Raw genomic sequence first — 17,894 nt, 5'->3', positions numbered from 1 at the left:
TGCCTTTGGGGAAGAGATGGCAGATCCTCCCCTTCACTGCAGTCTGCAAAACCATACTTATAAAGATTTGCTTCTCTCACCAAAGGTTCCCTCACCTTTTTGGGTAGGACTTGAAGGGTCTAAGTTATTATGATTCATTCTCCTAAAGGGGTGAGGGAACTGATGTGTTACTCGACTTTTCATAGCTATTCAGTTTTCTTGTGAAGAAATATGATCAATATTCTGTTTTTCAAGGAAAACAGCTTTAAGCAGCGGTTAAAAAGAATAGACTTTAGATGGTTTCTTCTTCAAGAAGAAAGTAGTAAGGAAAAAGTATTATATTTTGCAAACATTACCTCCATTACGTTCCTGGAACAACTACTCTTTAAAAATATAATGTAGAATTTCTACTCTGCCTTCCACTGACCTCCCACAGGTTTTAATATATTCTCCTCACACCATTTTGTAAAAAATTAAAATCCTTACAGTAAGACAGTGCTTTCCCATTTCACATACACACATATTGAGGGACTTGCCAAAAGTCAGCTAGGAAACCATTCCAAGCTAAGACTGCAATCCCACTTATTTCTTCCTGTGACTACCCCAATCCCAAAGTCCACGTGATCCAGTAATATCCATAATGAACAGAAGCTTCCTTTCCTTAGCCAGCTAATCGGGTTTGCCACCTCAGATTTGGTCGTTTCACCATTCCTCCTTGTATTTTGGGAGAAAAGTGCAAGACCTTGCAAGTTTCCATCATGACCAATGGTGATCTTTAAAGTTAAGTTTCAAGCTGGTATTTCTATTTGTAAGAAAACACTTTATCCGTGTTCCTTGGGTATGTAATACTCACGTATGACAACCTCCCCCACACTTTGCCATACAGTCAGTGTCTTTCCTTGGATAGGTGTATGGCACCAGATTTCCTTCCAAGAGGCCCCCACCTTTGCATCCTCCAAGCCTTGCCTCCAGCCACACCTCTGTGCGGGTAAGAAGGAAAAAAGGTGGGATGGATGTGGGAAAGTGGCAGTTCCCTAAGGGATCATCCTACAAGGAATAGGTTGGAGGGACTGCATAAATGTAGAACTGTGCAGTCCCAATAAATACAAATTAAACTCATTAGAAGAAGTGAAATATTAGGGCCAAGGTGACATTTGGACTGGAGGTTTAGCCAAGCTTTGCTTTAAATTTTTTATTGATGCAGATAAAGAAAGAGCTTATCCAACACGTTTCTCTCTCTTTTTTTCCCCCTATCAACCAAAGAAGAAAAAGAAAAAAAAATTCTTAACTAGCTTTGGTTGTATTTGAGCAAGACTTCAAAGTTTCACAAAAATAAACAGTTTTAGTGGGGAGGAATGCACACTTGTAAAGAGAGAAAATACACTTTGAAGCCAGCAAGAGACTGCATGCCTTATGCAGAGATTCACAGCATCCTCCCTGGAGCAGACAAGTGGTGTCCCCCTCCCCTCCATGCAGCTTCTTCTCTCTCACTGGGGGCTGCCTGGCAGCAACACAGTCCTTCGAAGGGATGTGGGGATGACAGGAGCCATTGCTTTGTTCTCTTCTCCTTCCTCCTGCTATGCCCCTGTTGTTTTCTGCTCTGATTGAAAGTTTCATGTGACTGTAGCTGTCACTGAGATCTGAGTTTGCACAGTACCTAGCACAGTGTTAGTCCTGGCTTAAGATGAGGGTTCTTTGGGGTTGATTAGAGCCAAAAATCTGCATGATCAGTGCAGATCCATAATTTAAGCTTGGGAAATGAGGGGAGAGGTTTATTTGTCCTCTGCTCCAAGGTCTCACAGGGTGATGGCTGGGGGACAGAACCCTCTTAGCCATCTTGGGGGGTTCTCTGCATTCCTGGAGGGAATTCCATAGGGCAAGTGAGCTGCTCCTCCTCAACCCTCAGCCCCTGGGTCTGTCTGTTTCGGAACACATATTGATGATAAAAAATAAGGGGAGAGTGCCTATCATGTTTTAACCCCTTAATTCCTTGTCTCTCTTGTGTCTCCACAGCACAGAGCCCCACTGCAGCAGACCCCTTGCAGCAAGCCTACGCTGGAGTGCAGCAGTACGCAGGTCGTTAGTATTAACACTTTCTCCCAATAAACCTTTCTCTTCTCTAAAGCCATTTCCCTCTGAACACACCTCAGGGGGCTGAAGGAAGGGAGGTTTCTACTGATACAGGGACAAGCTGGGGGCCACAGACTCTCTGATTCAATTTGCACAGACATCAAGACATCCAGGGTCTTCTCTCAAAAAGGAGGCAACCTCCTCCCTTTCCCATGAAAAGGCTCCCACTGAGCTGCACCTCAGTGAAGCTTCATCAACAGAGCTCTGTCTGGTCTGCCTGAGAACAGTCCACAAGTGCAAAATCTGGCCATTGCTTTGGAGGCCACTTTCTAAAACAGGTCTCCTGAGCACTGCAGAAAAGAGCGAAGATGGGCAGTCGGGCCCTGCAGAGCCACTGCTGCTGGTGCCTGGCAGGGCATGGAATGCATGCACACACCCATTTCTGTAAGGCTGTGTCTACCGGCCATACCCCTCTTAGTCAGTCTGAGCCTTGCTTAAGAGCTACCCAGGCATTGCCCCACTTCCCAGCAGGTTTCCCCACAGCTCCCCGTGGGTCAGTCAGCCTCCCTCGTGCTGCCCTGTGTGCTGAGCAGCTCCTTGGCAGCTGAGGGACTGGCACCAGCCAAAGTGACCGGGTGCAGACCGTGACCCTGCGTGCTCAGCTCCCCTCACGAGGTGTCCATGGCCAACGCTGCGAGGAAGCTGCCACCCCAAAGTCATTATTTCCTGTGGTAACTGGAGCAATCATGGGTTCCCACTGAGGAATGGTTATTATCTCATGTCAGCACTGTATCTGGGAACTTAATTTAATTCTCCATATAGGGCTTCATTTGCCGGTGTTTTAGTTATTGTCATTTATTGCTTGTGAGGTTTGATAGATGGGAAGCAACTCAACCCTTTGAGCTGTTAATTAACCCCTCTGCACACACATGGCCCCTATCCTCTTCTCTCTGGTCTTGCAGGCGACCCATACTCTGTATTTTTAGCAGCAAGGCACATCATCTACCATCTGTGGTAGTGAATGGCTCCCCTTGTTTGCTTGGTGGGGGAGCTGAGATGGGGAAAATTGTTTAATTGCTGCTCACTGTTTCCACTGTGTTTGTGTGTGAGAGAGGAAGTCTCTACGGGCATGAAAGAAAATGTATATCCCAGAGTGTATGTGCAACTGTGTCTGTAGAGCCTGTGGGAACGTGAAGGGGAAAACACACGTGTGGATTGTTTTTATGAGTTAATCAGGGTGCCAGAGATGAGGTGGGGAAAGGTGTGCATGTGCTCTGTGCGTGGCTGTCAGCTTGGGCATCTCTGCTCCTTAGTGAAGGTGTCCCTGTGACCATCTGGAATGGCTGTACACCTCTGTTGGAAGAGATCTTAGCAGAGCCCCCCATCTCCACTGCATGACTGCCCTGGGTGTCACTGCTGATGGACCTGGAGGGAGAGAGGGAGGGAGGATGCTCTGGGCCCTGTGGCACCTCCTGGAGCATGACCATGGTTCTTTGGCCACACCTCAGGCTGCACAAGATGGCCCTTCACAGACACAAAACTCAGGGGCAAAACCCCTAGCTTGGTGTGGTGGTTTGGAGTGAAAGCTCCTTGCTTCCTAGTGCTGAAATCTTTCCTTTCTTTTTTCCCTTTTTCTCCCCTTTAGCTGCTTATCCTGCTGCTTATGGCCAGATTAGCCAAGCGTTTCCACAGCCACCTCCCATGATCCCACAGCAACAGAGAGAAGGTGAGTACAAGTGATGTCCTCTTGTGTGACCCCAGCCAGCCATCCCCACCTCACTGGTTCCCCTCCTGCTGCACCTAGAACATCCATTAAACACTCAATTGCTTTGAATGCCTGGTCCACTGAGGTTTTTCTCCATTTCCATGTGTGGCATGGTGTCACTGTCACCAACAGTACTGTTTCTCCATCCATGTGGGGAACAGCTGATAAGATCTCTTCAGTCCCCAGGGAGGAAAGCATGCTGATGTGCATGGTACATGGAAAGACCAGCTAGGAACATGGCCATTAATGTCCAGTGGGGGCCTCTGTTCAGGACAAGCAACAAGAATGCAAATAAAAATGAAATTGTACTGGAATAAAGAGCCTTACGGGAAAGAAAGCACTAGTGGCCCTTCATTAAAAGCCAGTAACATCATTTCAGACACCTGCTGTTCGGAGAACAAGGACTTGCCATTTAGAGTAGATGATCTAGTCTTTTCAGCCTTCCAGCCTCCACTGATAATCTGGAAACATAAATCAGACTTTGCAGAGCACAATCCCTATATCAGGATGAGAAAAAACACATAGTAAAAGTTCCTATTTCTTTGCAATGACTATGAGAGTTGCCTGGGTAATCTACTCCACAGGACTGGATGGCCTCACGGAAGACTCATGAAGAGTAAGGAGAGGTGAATCTACCATTTTTGCATGTAAATGCCTTGGAATAAAACTGTGCCATGTAATATTGCTTTACAGTCATTGGGGAGCAGTGGAATCCTCAGAGGCAACCCACTTGGGTGTTCCATTCCAGTGGTCCTACGAGGAGTCCACTGCTGCCTTTTGACAAGAAGGAGGGGACTGCTTGCCTGAGTGAGACATTAAAGTCAGGTGCTCCAGCTTAGCAACTCTCATTTTAAATAGTTACATTTTAAATTTTGTCCTCTATTAGATCACTAATTCAGACATATTCTATATTATATGTGTTATTATATGTATGTAATTACATTTAATATTTTAATACAGTCTAAGAGTTCAGAATGAAATGAATCTAGATTACACCATCAAACTAAAACATTCTGATGATCTAAAACTACTTTGGGGGAGAAATCTCATTTTGTAAGAAAATTAGAAATGTCGTCATTTCCATCTAATTTGGAATTAATTTTTTCCTATGTCAGAATTTCCTGGGGAACACAACTTCCAGCTCCTGATTAGCTCTAGTACATGTCCCTGCTGTGAGAACAGATGCACAGACCTATCGTATCATTACAGAGATGTTTCCCCCATGCTGAAGGACTTTGCTTTTTATTAGTTACTGGGGCTAGATTAAGCACAGGACAAAATGGCGAGCAGATCATTGCTCAGCAAAGCACTGTGCCAGGAACCACCAGAAGCAGGGGGAAGCTGTGGTGCACACTTTGAAGACCCTCTGCCTGTAGACCCCTGTGTTTACAAGGCATGGTGTGTCTCTGTGGGTTAGGAGTGAGTGTCACCCAGTGGACAATTTATCTCATAACTCTGCTCCTTCCTATAAGCAGCTGGCATTGAGAATGAGGATGGCTGGGGACAGCAATATGAGATGAACCACTAGTCCAAGGCAGGTTGGCATTCCTAGCGTTCCTCATTTTCCTGCAGTGCTGAGAGGTTGTGTCTTTGCTTCTTGCTAGAAGAATATTCTCTAAAGCACAACACTCCCCTTTAGCAGAGGGTCAAGACCTTTAAGCATCTCTAACCTTCAGCAGGAAAACACAGCGAGAGGGAACTCAATAACAACAATAATGCTCAGTGCTAGAAGAGTATTTTCGGTTTGCAAGGATGTGCACAAACATTGATTCGTTAGTGAACCAGCCCTACCAGCACAATAACACCAGTGATCACATTGTTAATGACAATCTTAGCTCTCCACTCCTGGATCCCAGCTGGATAACAAGCCCAGGGACGTTTTGCTGCTGCAACATTCCTGTAGAGATGAGTCATTTACTTCCACATGAGCACCGAGGCTTCCGGCAGCTGACAGGGTGCATAGGGTGGAACTGATCCAAAACTATCAAAGCTTAAGATAAAATCTTGATTCAGGCCATGTCAACCACACAAAACTTGGAGGTTATTTTAAGTTTGTACGGTATTACTCATCTTGATGTAGTTTCTGAAACTAGGAAGTACAACTTCTCGTTACAAGTTTGCAATTCTTCTCTGTGTTGTGCTCAAACTTTCTGGGAAAGCAGAAGAGGCAATGAAATTCCATTCTCTGAGTGCTGTAGACGCGAAGTGTGCAGCTCACCAAAGTGCTGCAGCCCAACTTCATAAAACCTCATGGGTTAGCCCAGTTTAAATTACTGTTGGGAAAAAAGCCTCATCACAGCCTTTCCTCATGACACTGCTCCCAGTGCTGGGATGCAATGATGGATAGCTGATGTCAGAACAGGTATATGGAGTTCACTTGTGTTGAAGGTGGGCACGCAGGGAGAGGATGGGTCTGAAGCTGTCCCTGTGCTAGAAAACTGACAATGAGCTCAAACGTGATGACCATGGGCAGAGCAATGGCTTATCAATGGCTCAGCTCAGGGCCAGCCAAGCTAAACTAACCATGTTGTTCTCTGCTCTCAGTCACAGGTTTTTCCATTATCCAGCATAGTTTGCCTGTAATTTACAGAAAATCCATAAACTATGCTTTAAAGCTTTTCTTGCTTTTTTGTCCCAATCAAGGCTTACTGATCTTCTTGTGTATAAACGAACAAAAAGGTATATATGTCCAAAAAAATGTATACACGTCATAAAATCAAAAGCCATGGTAGACATCTATGTTGAAATGAAACTTCATTTTTTCTGATGGTGTGTCATGGGGATTAGATTTCAAGCTACACTACAGCCCTTTTGAACACAAAAGTAAAGCCTGTAGTAAATAATTTTATTATTGTATTCAGCCCTAAATTGCCAAGTATAGTGATCTCCAATAATCCATTAACTCTGTCCAAAACAAGAACTTTTTCTCCAAAAAGAGAGTTGGGCTCTTCATTCAGGTTTTTCCATACCAGCTGTGGTTTTTCTGTTGTTCCAGTATCCTGAGCAAGCCCCTTAGAACTCATTGCATTTGTGCACTGAGAACTGACTAAGATCTTTAAAGTATTCCGAGAAGAAAATTGTTTGGGTTGGAAGGGACATTTAAGACCCTCTAGTTCCAATCCCCTGCCATGGGCAGGGACACTTTCCACTAGATCAAGTTGCTCAGAGCTCCATCCTCTCTGGCCTTGAACACTGCCAGGGATGGGACATCCACAATTTCCCTGGGTAACCCTGTGTCAGTGCCTCGCCACCTTCATAGTAAAATTTCCTCCTTATGGTCTTGTCTTCGGTTCCTTAAAAATATACCTATGTGTACAACACGACAGCCATACACACACACAAGAGCCTTATGTGGAGTGCCCAAATTAACTTGAATCAAGCAAAAAACATATCTAAAAAAAGCTAGGAGGGCTGAGGCAGACAGATCTTGTTTCATGAGTTCTTTACCAAGGGCTCTGACTGTGACAGGTAACTTACAGAGAGATTTAACCAAAAATCACTTGTTAAATTCTAAAAGCAGGAATTTCACATGTGAGAGGGACAAAACACATCAAACTACCAGGTTTTGGATTTTTTGGTTTTATTCTCAGAGGCAAGTGAAGTTTTCAACATTGGAAGTTAGGAAAAACCCCTCTGTAGTTGGAAACAAAGTGAGTTTGTCCTTGAATGTCTAGGTCAGTAGGGGAAGCCACAGCACAGGTTTCCCAGGCACAATTTAGCTAAGTTGGTCTTTGAGAATAGTCCCTGCTTTTTCCCACCCTCCCTGGTCTCTTCCTCTTGGTCTCTGAGTTGTGTGAGGAAAAGTGGATTTCAAGGTGAGCTAAGGGTTATTCTCTCCTTGAGCTCCGGCTAAAGGTGGTGTAGTTAAAGTTGTGTGCCTCCTGGACTGCCTTATGCCTTGGTAGGTGTTTCTCAGCACACAGGCAGAATCCCTACTCATGCACAACACATCCAAGACCCCAGGAAATGCAGCTGGTATTTTTGAAAGAATTGGCCAGTTTTACAGTGCAAACTGCTGGCACTGGTGATGTCAGTGGGAATTTTGCCACCAACTGCAGCAAAGCCAAAATTTTACCCATTTTATTATAATGTGGATCTCAAATCCCACAGCAGAAGTGCTCTGGGGCACGTTCAGATGAAGGAATGAATTTTTTCCCTGTTATTCTGGACCATGGTCTGCTCCTGGGCAGAATTTTCTCAATTTTAACAGACACCTAAGGGGGTTAGTGTTTGTTTAACACTTTCAGACTGTTTCATATCTAGCTTATTATGCCAATAACTCTGTATTGTGTGGAAATGGCAGCAAAGATTGGAAAAATGATAGTTGCTCAGTGAGAAGACTAAAGAAGAGGCAGACGGGAGGTGGGGGGAAGCTGGAAAAGCTTGGCATGAAATAGGGGAGCCTGATTATGGGCCACTGAGGTTCAAAAGTAATTTGGCTAAGCAGATGACCGGGTGCCTAATTAGTTAATTATCTCACCATACCACTATCCCCCCCATTTGGAAGAAACCCTGTTACCATCCTCATGACCTTTAGGAAATGCACAAGATGCAAAGGATCAGCTGTTCCTTCATGACAGTCCTTTTAGCAAATTAGTGGGGAAAATTGTGCTTAGCAAATATTCATTAGGGCTTCATTTTCCATTAATCCAAAAGGAAATGTGGAGAGCCTGTGACTTCAATCATGCTGAGGCCCAGGAATTTTAATGAGCTTTAAATGGGCATCTGCCAGAATCCTGACTTCACCGTACTTCTCTTGCCAGCCGGGGGGATGAGTAATGGGTAATAAAAGGTGGGAGCATCTAGGCGAACTCCTCTCCCTAACAGGAAAGGCAAAGTTGTAATTTGCTGTGTTATGACACTGTAATTATGCCCTGATGAAGAAAACGAGAGTATTAAAAAACCCTTTCCTTCCCCACACTGTGCCCCAGACCTAAAAAGGGGAAAGTTGACAGAGTCAGGTCACAGGATTGTAGGTACATGGGCTAGGGGGAAGGAGGAAACCCTCCTTCTCTCTGACCTCTAACCCTTTTGGCAAAGGGCACACAATGTATCCCCTTCATCTCAATCCCTCTGAGTCAAGCAGAGCTGGAGTTACCTGTCGAGGTCAGTGCAGAGCTGGGCAGCAGCTGGAAGTACCTTTAGAAATAAAACGATGAAAAAAACCAATCCCTGTCTCATCAAACTATACAGTCTTCTGCTATTGAACACTGCAAAAGTTTTAAATTTTAATTTTTTTTTTTAACAAAACCATTTGGACACACCTTTTTGACTGTTGCTCAAGGACTGCATGCATAAAAATAAAAAGTTGAAAACTTATATTCTAGGCTATTCAAAGAGGCAGGTTTGCCCTCTTCTGCCCCAAAATACAATTTCAACAGAATATTTTTTCAGGGTCTCTACTTTAATTTCATATTCCAGCTAAAGGCATGTCTCTGGATGTTTTCCAAAACACCCTCTGAAATCGGTAAGAGTATAAATTACAGGATTGAGGCAAAAGAGCCAATCCGTCTTGTCTAGTAATTTGGATTTAAATTCACCTAAAATTTATCCTGCAGAATGCTCTAGAAGGGAGGACATGGCCTAAATGTCCAGATCTGGGGAAGTCTTCAGGATGAGTCGAGCTGGGGGGATGATTGTAAAATTCTACAAAACAAGATCAGTCTGTGGGTTTGTGCATATCTTTCTGCTTATTATCATCATGTGTGATGTTATTGTCATCACACAGATTCAAGAAGGATAATGAAACTTCTGCATGCAGACACTGGGAAGAGGCAAGGGATAGTGTGGGTCATCTAAAACTTTACAGATTAAATAAGATTATGAGGAATAAATAAAATCTGAACCGTATTCTTTCATTCTTTTTGTTCTTATTCCTCCGTTCTGTTCTTTCCATGGCCACATGTGCTGGTGCATTCCTCTCTCTCTAGATTTTACCCTGGTGTCCTGGGAAAGCTATTGAAGTTACCATAGCCTCTAGGTGACTTTTTGAGTTCCTGGTCTTCTACTTTGTCCATTCCTCTGAGAGTCTACAGGCTGCTTCCTAATGTGACCACTCACCAGTCAGAGAGAGAAGATGCCAAAGTAAATCTCCACCATGTGCTTTCTCATATCCTATTTCTCTTCATTCATGGGTCTTCTTTTTCTCTTGATAGGACCAGAGGGCTGTAACCTGTTTATCTACCATCTGCCCCAGGAGTTTGGGGATGCTGAGCTGATGCAGATGTTCCTGCCTTTCGGTAATGTCATCTCCTCGAAAGTGTTTGTGGATCGGGCGACAAACCAAAGTAAATGCTTTGGTGGGTAAAGATAACAAAACAATTAGATTCATCCAGGAAAGGGCTTTCTCTGAATACTTTACCTTTCAAACTGCTTTCTTTCTGCTTAAGCTTTATGATTTCTCTCAATTTACTCCTGTCAATACTTTCCCCCTTCCTTCTTTCTCTCCTGATTGTCTCATGCTCAGAGTTGTGTGTGCTGCTTAGAGGTCAAGGTTTGGCATCTCACCAGCAGCTAGATGCTGCAGGCACTGGTGGGGTCAAAAAATACACCCCTTGTAAAGGGAAGTGGGGAGGGTGCAGAAAAGATAAAGCACCTGGAGCAAAATGGAGGGGGCTGGGCACAGGTGAAATTAAGAGATCAGCAGAGGGATCATGTTGCAGAAGGGGAATTTCTGTACGTAAGGAAAAGGAGAAATAGGTCCTGGGGTTGAGGGGAAGACAGAGCTGTGAGGGCAGCTTTCCTGCAGCTGTGATGCATTAGACTGTAAGGGGGTAAGGGCTGAGCATCTGCTGAGAGCCTGGTCTTCTGGGGGGTGATGGCTGCTTGGTAGATCACATTCAGACATGTTCTGACCTACTGGACCTGAGGCAGCACCCCAGCAGACACAGATGGGCCAAGGTAACCCTGTGCCTCAGCTGACAGGCCATGCTAGGAGGCTGGGTTTGAAAGCTGCACCCGGCTCACACAGCTCTGGCCTCACTGCTGGCTCCACCCTGCCAGCTGGAGTGGATACAGAGCCCAGCCTGGAGCTGCCTGTGAGCCCCAGGCAGGGACACCCTGAGCTGCACCTGCAATGGGAGGGCTCAGCCAGCCAACAGCCATGGGGTGATGTATGTATGGGCTCTACTGGGATACCACCTTTTGCAAAGTTGGGGCTGTCAAGGGCTCCTTTTGGCACAGGGACCCTGCCACATCTGATCCCATCACACCTGGTGGACAGGGAATCTCCCACAGCCATGTGCCCACCGCTGGGATCGGTAATTTTTGATTCTCTGCCATCCTGTACCTCTTGCAGACCCTCCCTGGGAAGTGCAACAGAACAAACTATTGCTTTTCTTTTCCTGTTACTTGCAGCTAATATGGATTCTGTCTCTCAGGCAAACTTCCAGAGTTAAGACTCATTGGAGTTTTCATTCGATTTTAAAACCACTCTCAATCTCCACACTATGCTTTCTTTCCATGCTGCCTTCCCCTTTCCCCTCCTGAACAGCTCACCTCCAAAAGCTCTTACCTCATCCCTTGCTACCATGGTGCACGTCAGAGAGTACTTCAAGAGTTTTGTGCCCTTTCTCTAGGCACAGTTTCTCCTGCCCATCCACAGAGGGTCTGAACAGGTTATTTTCCCTTTTATTGTTTGAAGGGACCCTGGCCCCTGATGAGAGGGACACAGCCCTCCCAGTCACCAGGAGTTACTGGGTTTCTGCACTCTCCAGCACTCTCCACTCTCACAGAGGAATGAAGGACAAAGAGTCTGGCATGCAGAGGCAGTTGGCAAATTCATATTAGAACTCCAAACTATGATTCAAACAATGAATCCAGAGCCCGCCTGCTTTTTATATACAAATTATATATATATAAATATAAATACATATATGTATTTTTATAAATAAATATATATATAAATATATATATATATATACATATATATAGTCTTATAACAAGTCGAGCAGACCACCACAGGTCTAGGTTATATTGAAACTGATGGTCCAAGGAGACCCAAAGATTGGAAATGAACCTTTGGCAGTGAAATTGTCATCAATGTTTAGAAGAATTCTGGGCCTGGTTCTCCATATATTGGGAAATAAATGGAGATGCCTTCTTGTCAGCTATGAGCCTTATCCCCACTCAATTCAAAGGCTCATGGCTACAAGGCCCCATGAGGTGATACACACCCCATTTGTGGGATTTATGGGCAGGGATTTGGGGCTACTTCCAAGGTACTGTGAGGTCGAGGCTGAGAGTTAAGCAGGAACTGAGGGGTCTTAGGAGGAATTTTTATTTTTGAGTTTTACTGGGAAAAGCTAAACATCAGCTTGTTGGATGAAGTGAAATCTGAAACTAACTGTGGGATCTTGAAGGCTGAAATAGGGAGGTGCCCTTTAGAAGTGTTGGCTCAAGCACACAGACAAGCAAAAGAAGGAATTAGAGATTGCTGGTGGATCTTAGTCACCTTATATGAGCTTCTGAGACACAAACACACAGGTCCAGTCAGTTTGGGGTCCCAGGGGTCAATTTCCAGCTGTCTCTGGATTTCACGTAGTTTTCCATAGAGCTGAGTGCCTGTTGTCTCTGTTGGTCTCAGACAAATATGTTGACTATCCTTCCACATCCACCACCTCCAGAAGGATAAAAATAACAGAAGCACAGGTAGCTAATTATCACAGGTAGGTTATGTTGCTTTTCAAAACCTCCCACCCTCCTGACCTTCAGATTTAAAGCAACGTAAAAATGTAAAAGGTATTAGAGGAAATCAGGCCTCATTTGTTCTGATAAGTCTACTGAAGTTGGCATTTTTGTTGAGGAAATAAATTTAAATATAAAAATAAATTACTTTTTTTCCTAAAGGAAAAGAAGGGATTTTATTAACTTTGAAAGTAAGAAAATAATTTCTTTGCTGCTTAAACATTTCCCAAAACTCAACATGTAAGAACACAGCATTTGCATTCTATTTCACATTTTTTTAGTGCAGCTAGAACTCTCCAACTACTAGCCTGGGGGGACAATTCTGTCTGGCCCCAGAAAGATATTCCACTATTATATGACCTTTTAAAATATATCTGCTAAGCAGATCCCAAATAAATTGCTGTAACAGAGTTTAGCCCCAGGTTGTCGAGAAATTGTCAAGAAGTCCTGCTTTAGACAAACTTTAAAAATTCTATGGAGAAAAATGTCACCATGTTTTTTTCCACGGGAACAGAAAAAATCTTTGTTTGATGCCTTTGTCTCAGAATTGAACAACCTGTAAACAGCACAAACTGAACAAGTAAGTAGAGCAGCATATCAAAATAGAATTTTTGAGGCCCACAAGGATGATTTGGGGGCTAGGTCACCATTCCTATGAAGATGGGCAGAGAGAATTGGGGTGGTTCCTCCTGGAGAAGAGTCCAGGGAAACCTGATAGCACTTTCCAGTATTTAAAGTGGCTGCAAGAGAGCTGAGATGGACTTTTTACAAAACCATAGGATGAGATAGGGGGAACAGCTTTTAAGTGAAAGAGGGGAGATATAGCTTAGCTATTCAGAACAAATTCTCGACTATGAGGGTGGTGAGGCCCTGGGACAGGATGGCCAGAGAAGCTGTGGATATTCCATCCCTGGAAGTGTCCAAGGCAGGTTGGATGAAGGTGGGAGCAACCTGGCTTAGTAGAAGGTGTCCCTCCACAGGGAAAGGGTGGTTGGAACTTGACGATCTCAAAGATGTTTTCCCACCCAAATCATACTATGTTTTTTTTTTCCTTATTATTTGGCTCTGAATTCTTTCCAGCATTTTGAACACAAATTTATTTCTTTTTGCTACTATTGTCAGGATACTGTTGGGGTGGTTACAGGAGTGTTAGGAGGAAAATGAGATTGAAACAAACCTTCCTCCTAGTTTCTGGAGTCCATGAGCTTGCAGAGAACCACTAGCACCTGCACATGCTAAAGAAACCATAGTGTGGTCAGCAAGCCTTTGACAACCCCAGTTTAGAGGCCACTGCCTCCTGGCTGACAAGGAGCAGCAAGGAATGCCAGCTACAGTAAACACCAATACCAGATATAAAATGTGAAAGTGTCCAAAGTGTGTGTCTTGTGTTTACCCTAGCAGGACTGCCTGCTCTGCCATGTAAAACTGCCTACGAAACAACACTGACTTCTCACTGGAAAAAGTAATTTAGTCTGGGAGGCTTCTTTGCCTATGACTTTTCTTCTTCAGCACACATCCAGGCTAGACCCAAATCCTTCATTTTCTCTTGCAATTTTTCGAACCTCTGGCTTTTTTTTCTCCCGTCCCTGTCCTGAAGCAGCTGTAACATGGCCAAATACAGACCATCCTTGTCCTTCCCATTCACCAACACCCTGTGTATCCACATGACCTGAGCCTCCATCACCAACCATATCTGCATCCCCTTGGGTTTCTCCTCAGGCTGTGTCCTGTCCCCATCCTTGTACTCAGACTGAGTGATTTCACCTTCACAGCTCTTCATCGTTCTGCCCTTCTCTCTCCTCTCTCATGGGTTCTTCACTCAATGCCCAGCTGACCCCTGTAGCCTCTGCCCACACACTCCTTTTGCAGCCAGCATATTCCTCCAGCTGGGCCATGCTGTCAATTCCCAGAGAAATGACAGGGCCACAGCAGGACTCCCCTCACTCAGAGAAAAGTTACATTAGTTGGACACTCCTTGAAGACGGTGACTCCCATTCTCAGAGTGGGCTGGTCCAGGAAGACTTGCATGGAGGTAAAGTGTGCCACAGCCTGAACATCAACATCTGAAGGAGCCCAGAGTCTGTGTCTGCACAAGGCAGAATTTGCACTGGGTCCCTCACATTCCCACTACATGTGTGCAAGTTATTCTGTGTGTAGGTGTGCTAAATGTCAGAGGATGTGGATTACATCTTTGTGCTGGTCTCAGTGGTTCTGGTGGTAATTCCCCTTTCAGTTATGTAGATAGTTTAAATGTGAACAGTTTGTGTACAAGGTTAAAAGAGAACTCCAGTAAAACAACCCTATTAAGGCTGCTAAGGCAAGTAGGCAATGTGAGAAGGGCATATTTCACCCTGCCCACATATGGCTAGCTCTACCTCTGTCACAGGGTGATGCTGCAACACAGCCCAGGAGCATTCACTGTTGCCTCACAAAACACATTTAAGGAAAGCACTTGAAGGCATTAAGTTAGTGAAACACAGAGACAGGCATATTCTAGAAAAAATGTTTTAACAGAGAAGAGAGCGAGCAAGACAAGTTTGGGCAGTATTAATTAGAAAGACATGTCAGAAATTAGAAAAACGAGAACATGGATGGAGAAGCAGAGGTCAAGTGGTTATCCCAAAGTGTCAAATAAGATGTAGATAAATTGAAGCTGGAGGAATTGCTTTACTGGAACACTTGGTTTGCTCCAGTCACCTCTTTCTGAGAGCAATAGGCACCTGGATCTGCCAACTTTTTGCACACCATTGAGCAGCAGACACTGTCAGGCCAATTCTGCTCTATGTCCCCTACATGTCTCCTTGGCATGTGCCTGTTCTTCATACCCATTGGTGCAGCAGCTTCAGTTTCTCCCCATGGCACAGTGACTCTGGCAGGCTGTGAACAACCTGTCTTATTCCCAGAGAGACACTGTGATTTCCCTCCACTCAGCTTGACATGCTCTGACACCCCAGGTGTAAACAACCACAAGTGCCATATGTTTTTCTCCTTTTCTGCACATTCCAGACGCACTTTCACATTGGCAAAATGTCCCATCCCTTTTTGAAATGTCCCACATTAAACAAAGCAGGGAGCATTTTAGTTTACAAACTGCAAGGGTTTTTTAGGACCATAGGTCAATATGTCCTAAAGGAAATATCTTGTTTGACTCCTAGTTCAACATGAATATTGAGTTTCATTCCAGATTCCTGCAGGGAGTGCATCTGAAAGTTGCTAATGGACCACCTCATTTGGAAAAACATCCAGTCTTCTATGAAGATGCCAAAATAGAGGAAATAACATCACTTGATGAGGGTCATAATAGTTAATTAAGTTTGCTGTTAAATAATTCTATTCCCTACTAAACTCCTCCTAGCTTATAAAAAGAAACCGGGGAGACAAAGGAGAGAGATTAAAAGTGAGAAAAGCAGTGAGGAATGAGAACTGAACACAGGAGGGGGTGAAGCTCAGGAGAAGGGCTGAGGGATGGGTAGAGCTTGTATCTTGTTATTAAAAACATGCTGTGGCAGTTAAATGCTGCAGTGTGGTGGCAAAAAAGGTGGAGTGGGAGATGCAAGGCAGCAGGCAGGTCATGGTGATCTACAGAGTTTCAATCTGGAAGCTGAAATAGAAAGAAGAAAGATGTGTCAAGAGAATAGGACACTGACAAAGCTGTACAGGGCCCTGGGACCAGGGGCAGTGCATATTAGGGCTAAAGTGCATTGGCAGCACTCCACAAGACATAGGAGTGGAACAAGGGACCCTGAGGTACATTAGGAAAATATTGTTCAGCACCTGCTGACAATGTGCCTCCAATATGCCCTGCCAAATATGGCAGTTTTTCATTTAATAAAAAAAAAAAAGTTTTTAAAAAAAGGCAGCTCTCCTTGGGTTCATCCAGGGAAATGAGCAGGTGCAGAAGTAAGGTGTTTAAAGGAAAGAAATTCCAGAAATTCCAGTGGCATGTTCATAGCTCATATGGGTGACCAGAGGTCAACCTAGCTGTTAGGCTTGGGTTCCCCTTCTTGGATCAGTGCACTGACGCCTTTGCACAGGTCTCTAGGATTCCTGGATGGGGAGTGTTATTTATCAGATGAAACGTTTTGGGGGTTTCTTTCCTGATTCTTCTTTTGGTAAACAGGAAATTGTCACCAAATACATGCATTATTAGAAAGAAATTGTAGCTCTGTTTGTTGCTTTTATCAGTACTATGATAAAGTTCGATTTTTTTTTCTTCTTTATGCTAGTACCTTGATTTCAAATTTCCTAAGGAAATTCTTTACTTGATCCTTTCTCCCTGTAGCCCTTAGAATTGGGCTCTGTCCTTTATTTTACATGATCTAGTGACAATACATTTTGTTCCAGGGCCTTGGAAAATCTGTTTGTCTTTCCCATATGGCTACAGCCTACAGATCAAAGCTCAAAGAACAATGGAAGAAACCACTCGTTTGAGTGCCCGAGTTGAGACAAAACAGAACTGATTTTCCAGGCACATTTAGCATGTCTGACCCCTGGTATATTTCAGTTCAGATCAGCACTGGTTTGTTGTGGTCCTCTTCACCCTGAAGGACCTGGCACAGCCAGAGAGCCAAGGAGGGATTCATAAGGTGTGTCAGCTCAGCTGGAAACTAATCCAAGGAGAGCAGGACACCCCCAAAGGGATGCTCTGAGCTCTCAGAGAGAAGGGGAAGGAGACATAGAAGTTTAATATTTGCTAGCATATTCCAAAGCAGCCAGGCTCTGAGATTTCAGGTCTGCAGAGTGAGGATGGAACTCTTCCAGCTGATAAGGAAAGAGTTGTGTGAGTAAGAAAGAGAAGGAGCTGTTCATCAAACTCACTGTACAGCACCTCCAGCCATTGCATTTGGCTGGGGGAGGCTTTAGGGGGAGGAGGAGGAGCGGGAGAAGTATTAGGGCTGTGAGCCACTATTCATTTACAAACTATAATTAATTTGATGTTTAGATTAATTTCTGATGCACTCTCAAAGGTGCACTGAAAGCATTTTTCCTTTATTATAATGTTGATTGCTTATTGGGGAGATAAATCTAACTGTCAGTTATGCACTGACTTACCAAAACTTTCAGACCAAGCAAGCATGTATGCATAAGGAACAGCTGTTTGCAGCCCTCCAGTTAAAGGGACAGCTCTGTCTTTTCCCAATAACTCACATTAAAGAAAATCTATACATTGTACACAGGGACTTCTGCTTTCTTTTGTAGCTCAACAATTTATTAGACAAGAATATGTTAGCAGAATCTATCTTCTATTTATCTGGGTGTCCAATGTGTCTATCACTATTCTATCCATCTCTCCCCACAAGTGATAAAGTCTACCCAGAATATTTTTTTTAGGTTATGGGTATGTGTCTACATACCTACTGATGTGCACACTTATACCATAATTTTAAATATTCTT

General features: G+C 44.1%; 1 protein-coding gene across 27 annotated transcripts in view; it reads left to right on the top strand.

The window, feature by feature from the left end:
• CELF4 (CUGBP Elav-like family member 4) overlaps nt 1–17,894 on the top strand; it is a 710,355-nt gene that overhangs the window by 640,302 nt on the left and 52,159 nt on the right. For 7 of the 27 annotated variants that reach the window (XR_015799437.1, XR_015799436.1, XM_088156391.1 and 4 more), the window contains exons 9-12: nt 887–967; nt 1,993–2,058; nt 3,695–3,775; nt 9,970–10,113. Coding sequence is in view for 24 of the 27 variants with exons in the window: in XM_088156391.1 (XP_088012517.1) it covers nt 887–967; nt 1,993–2,058; nt 3,695–3,775; nt 9,970–10,113 (372 nt within the window). In the remaining 3 variants the exon portion in view is untranslated. The remainder of the gene's footprint in view (nt 1–886; nt 968–1,992; nt 2,059–3,694; nt 3,776–9,969; nt 10,114–17,894) is intronic. The other 20 variants (XR_015799438.1, XM_088156404.1, XM_088156407.1 and 17 more) reach the window with 6 other exon arrangements.

This window comes from Sturnus vulgaris, chromosome Z (genome assembly GCF_052056855.1).
Source record: "Sturnus vulgaris isolate bStuVul1 chromosome Z, bStuVul1.hap1, whole genome shotgun sequence".
NCBI lineage: Eukaryota > Metazoa > Chordata > Aves > Passeriformes > Sturnidae > Sturnus > Sturnus vulgaris.
This window is presented reverse-complemented; position numbering and strand designations above follow the sequence as displayed.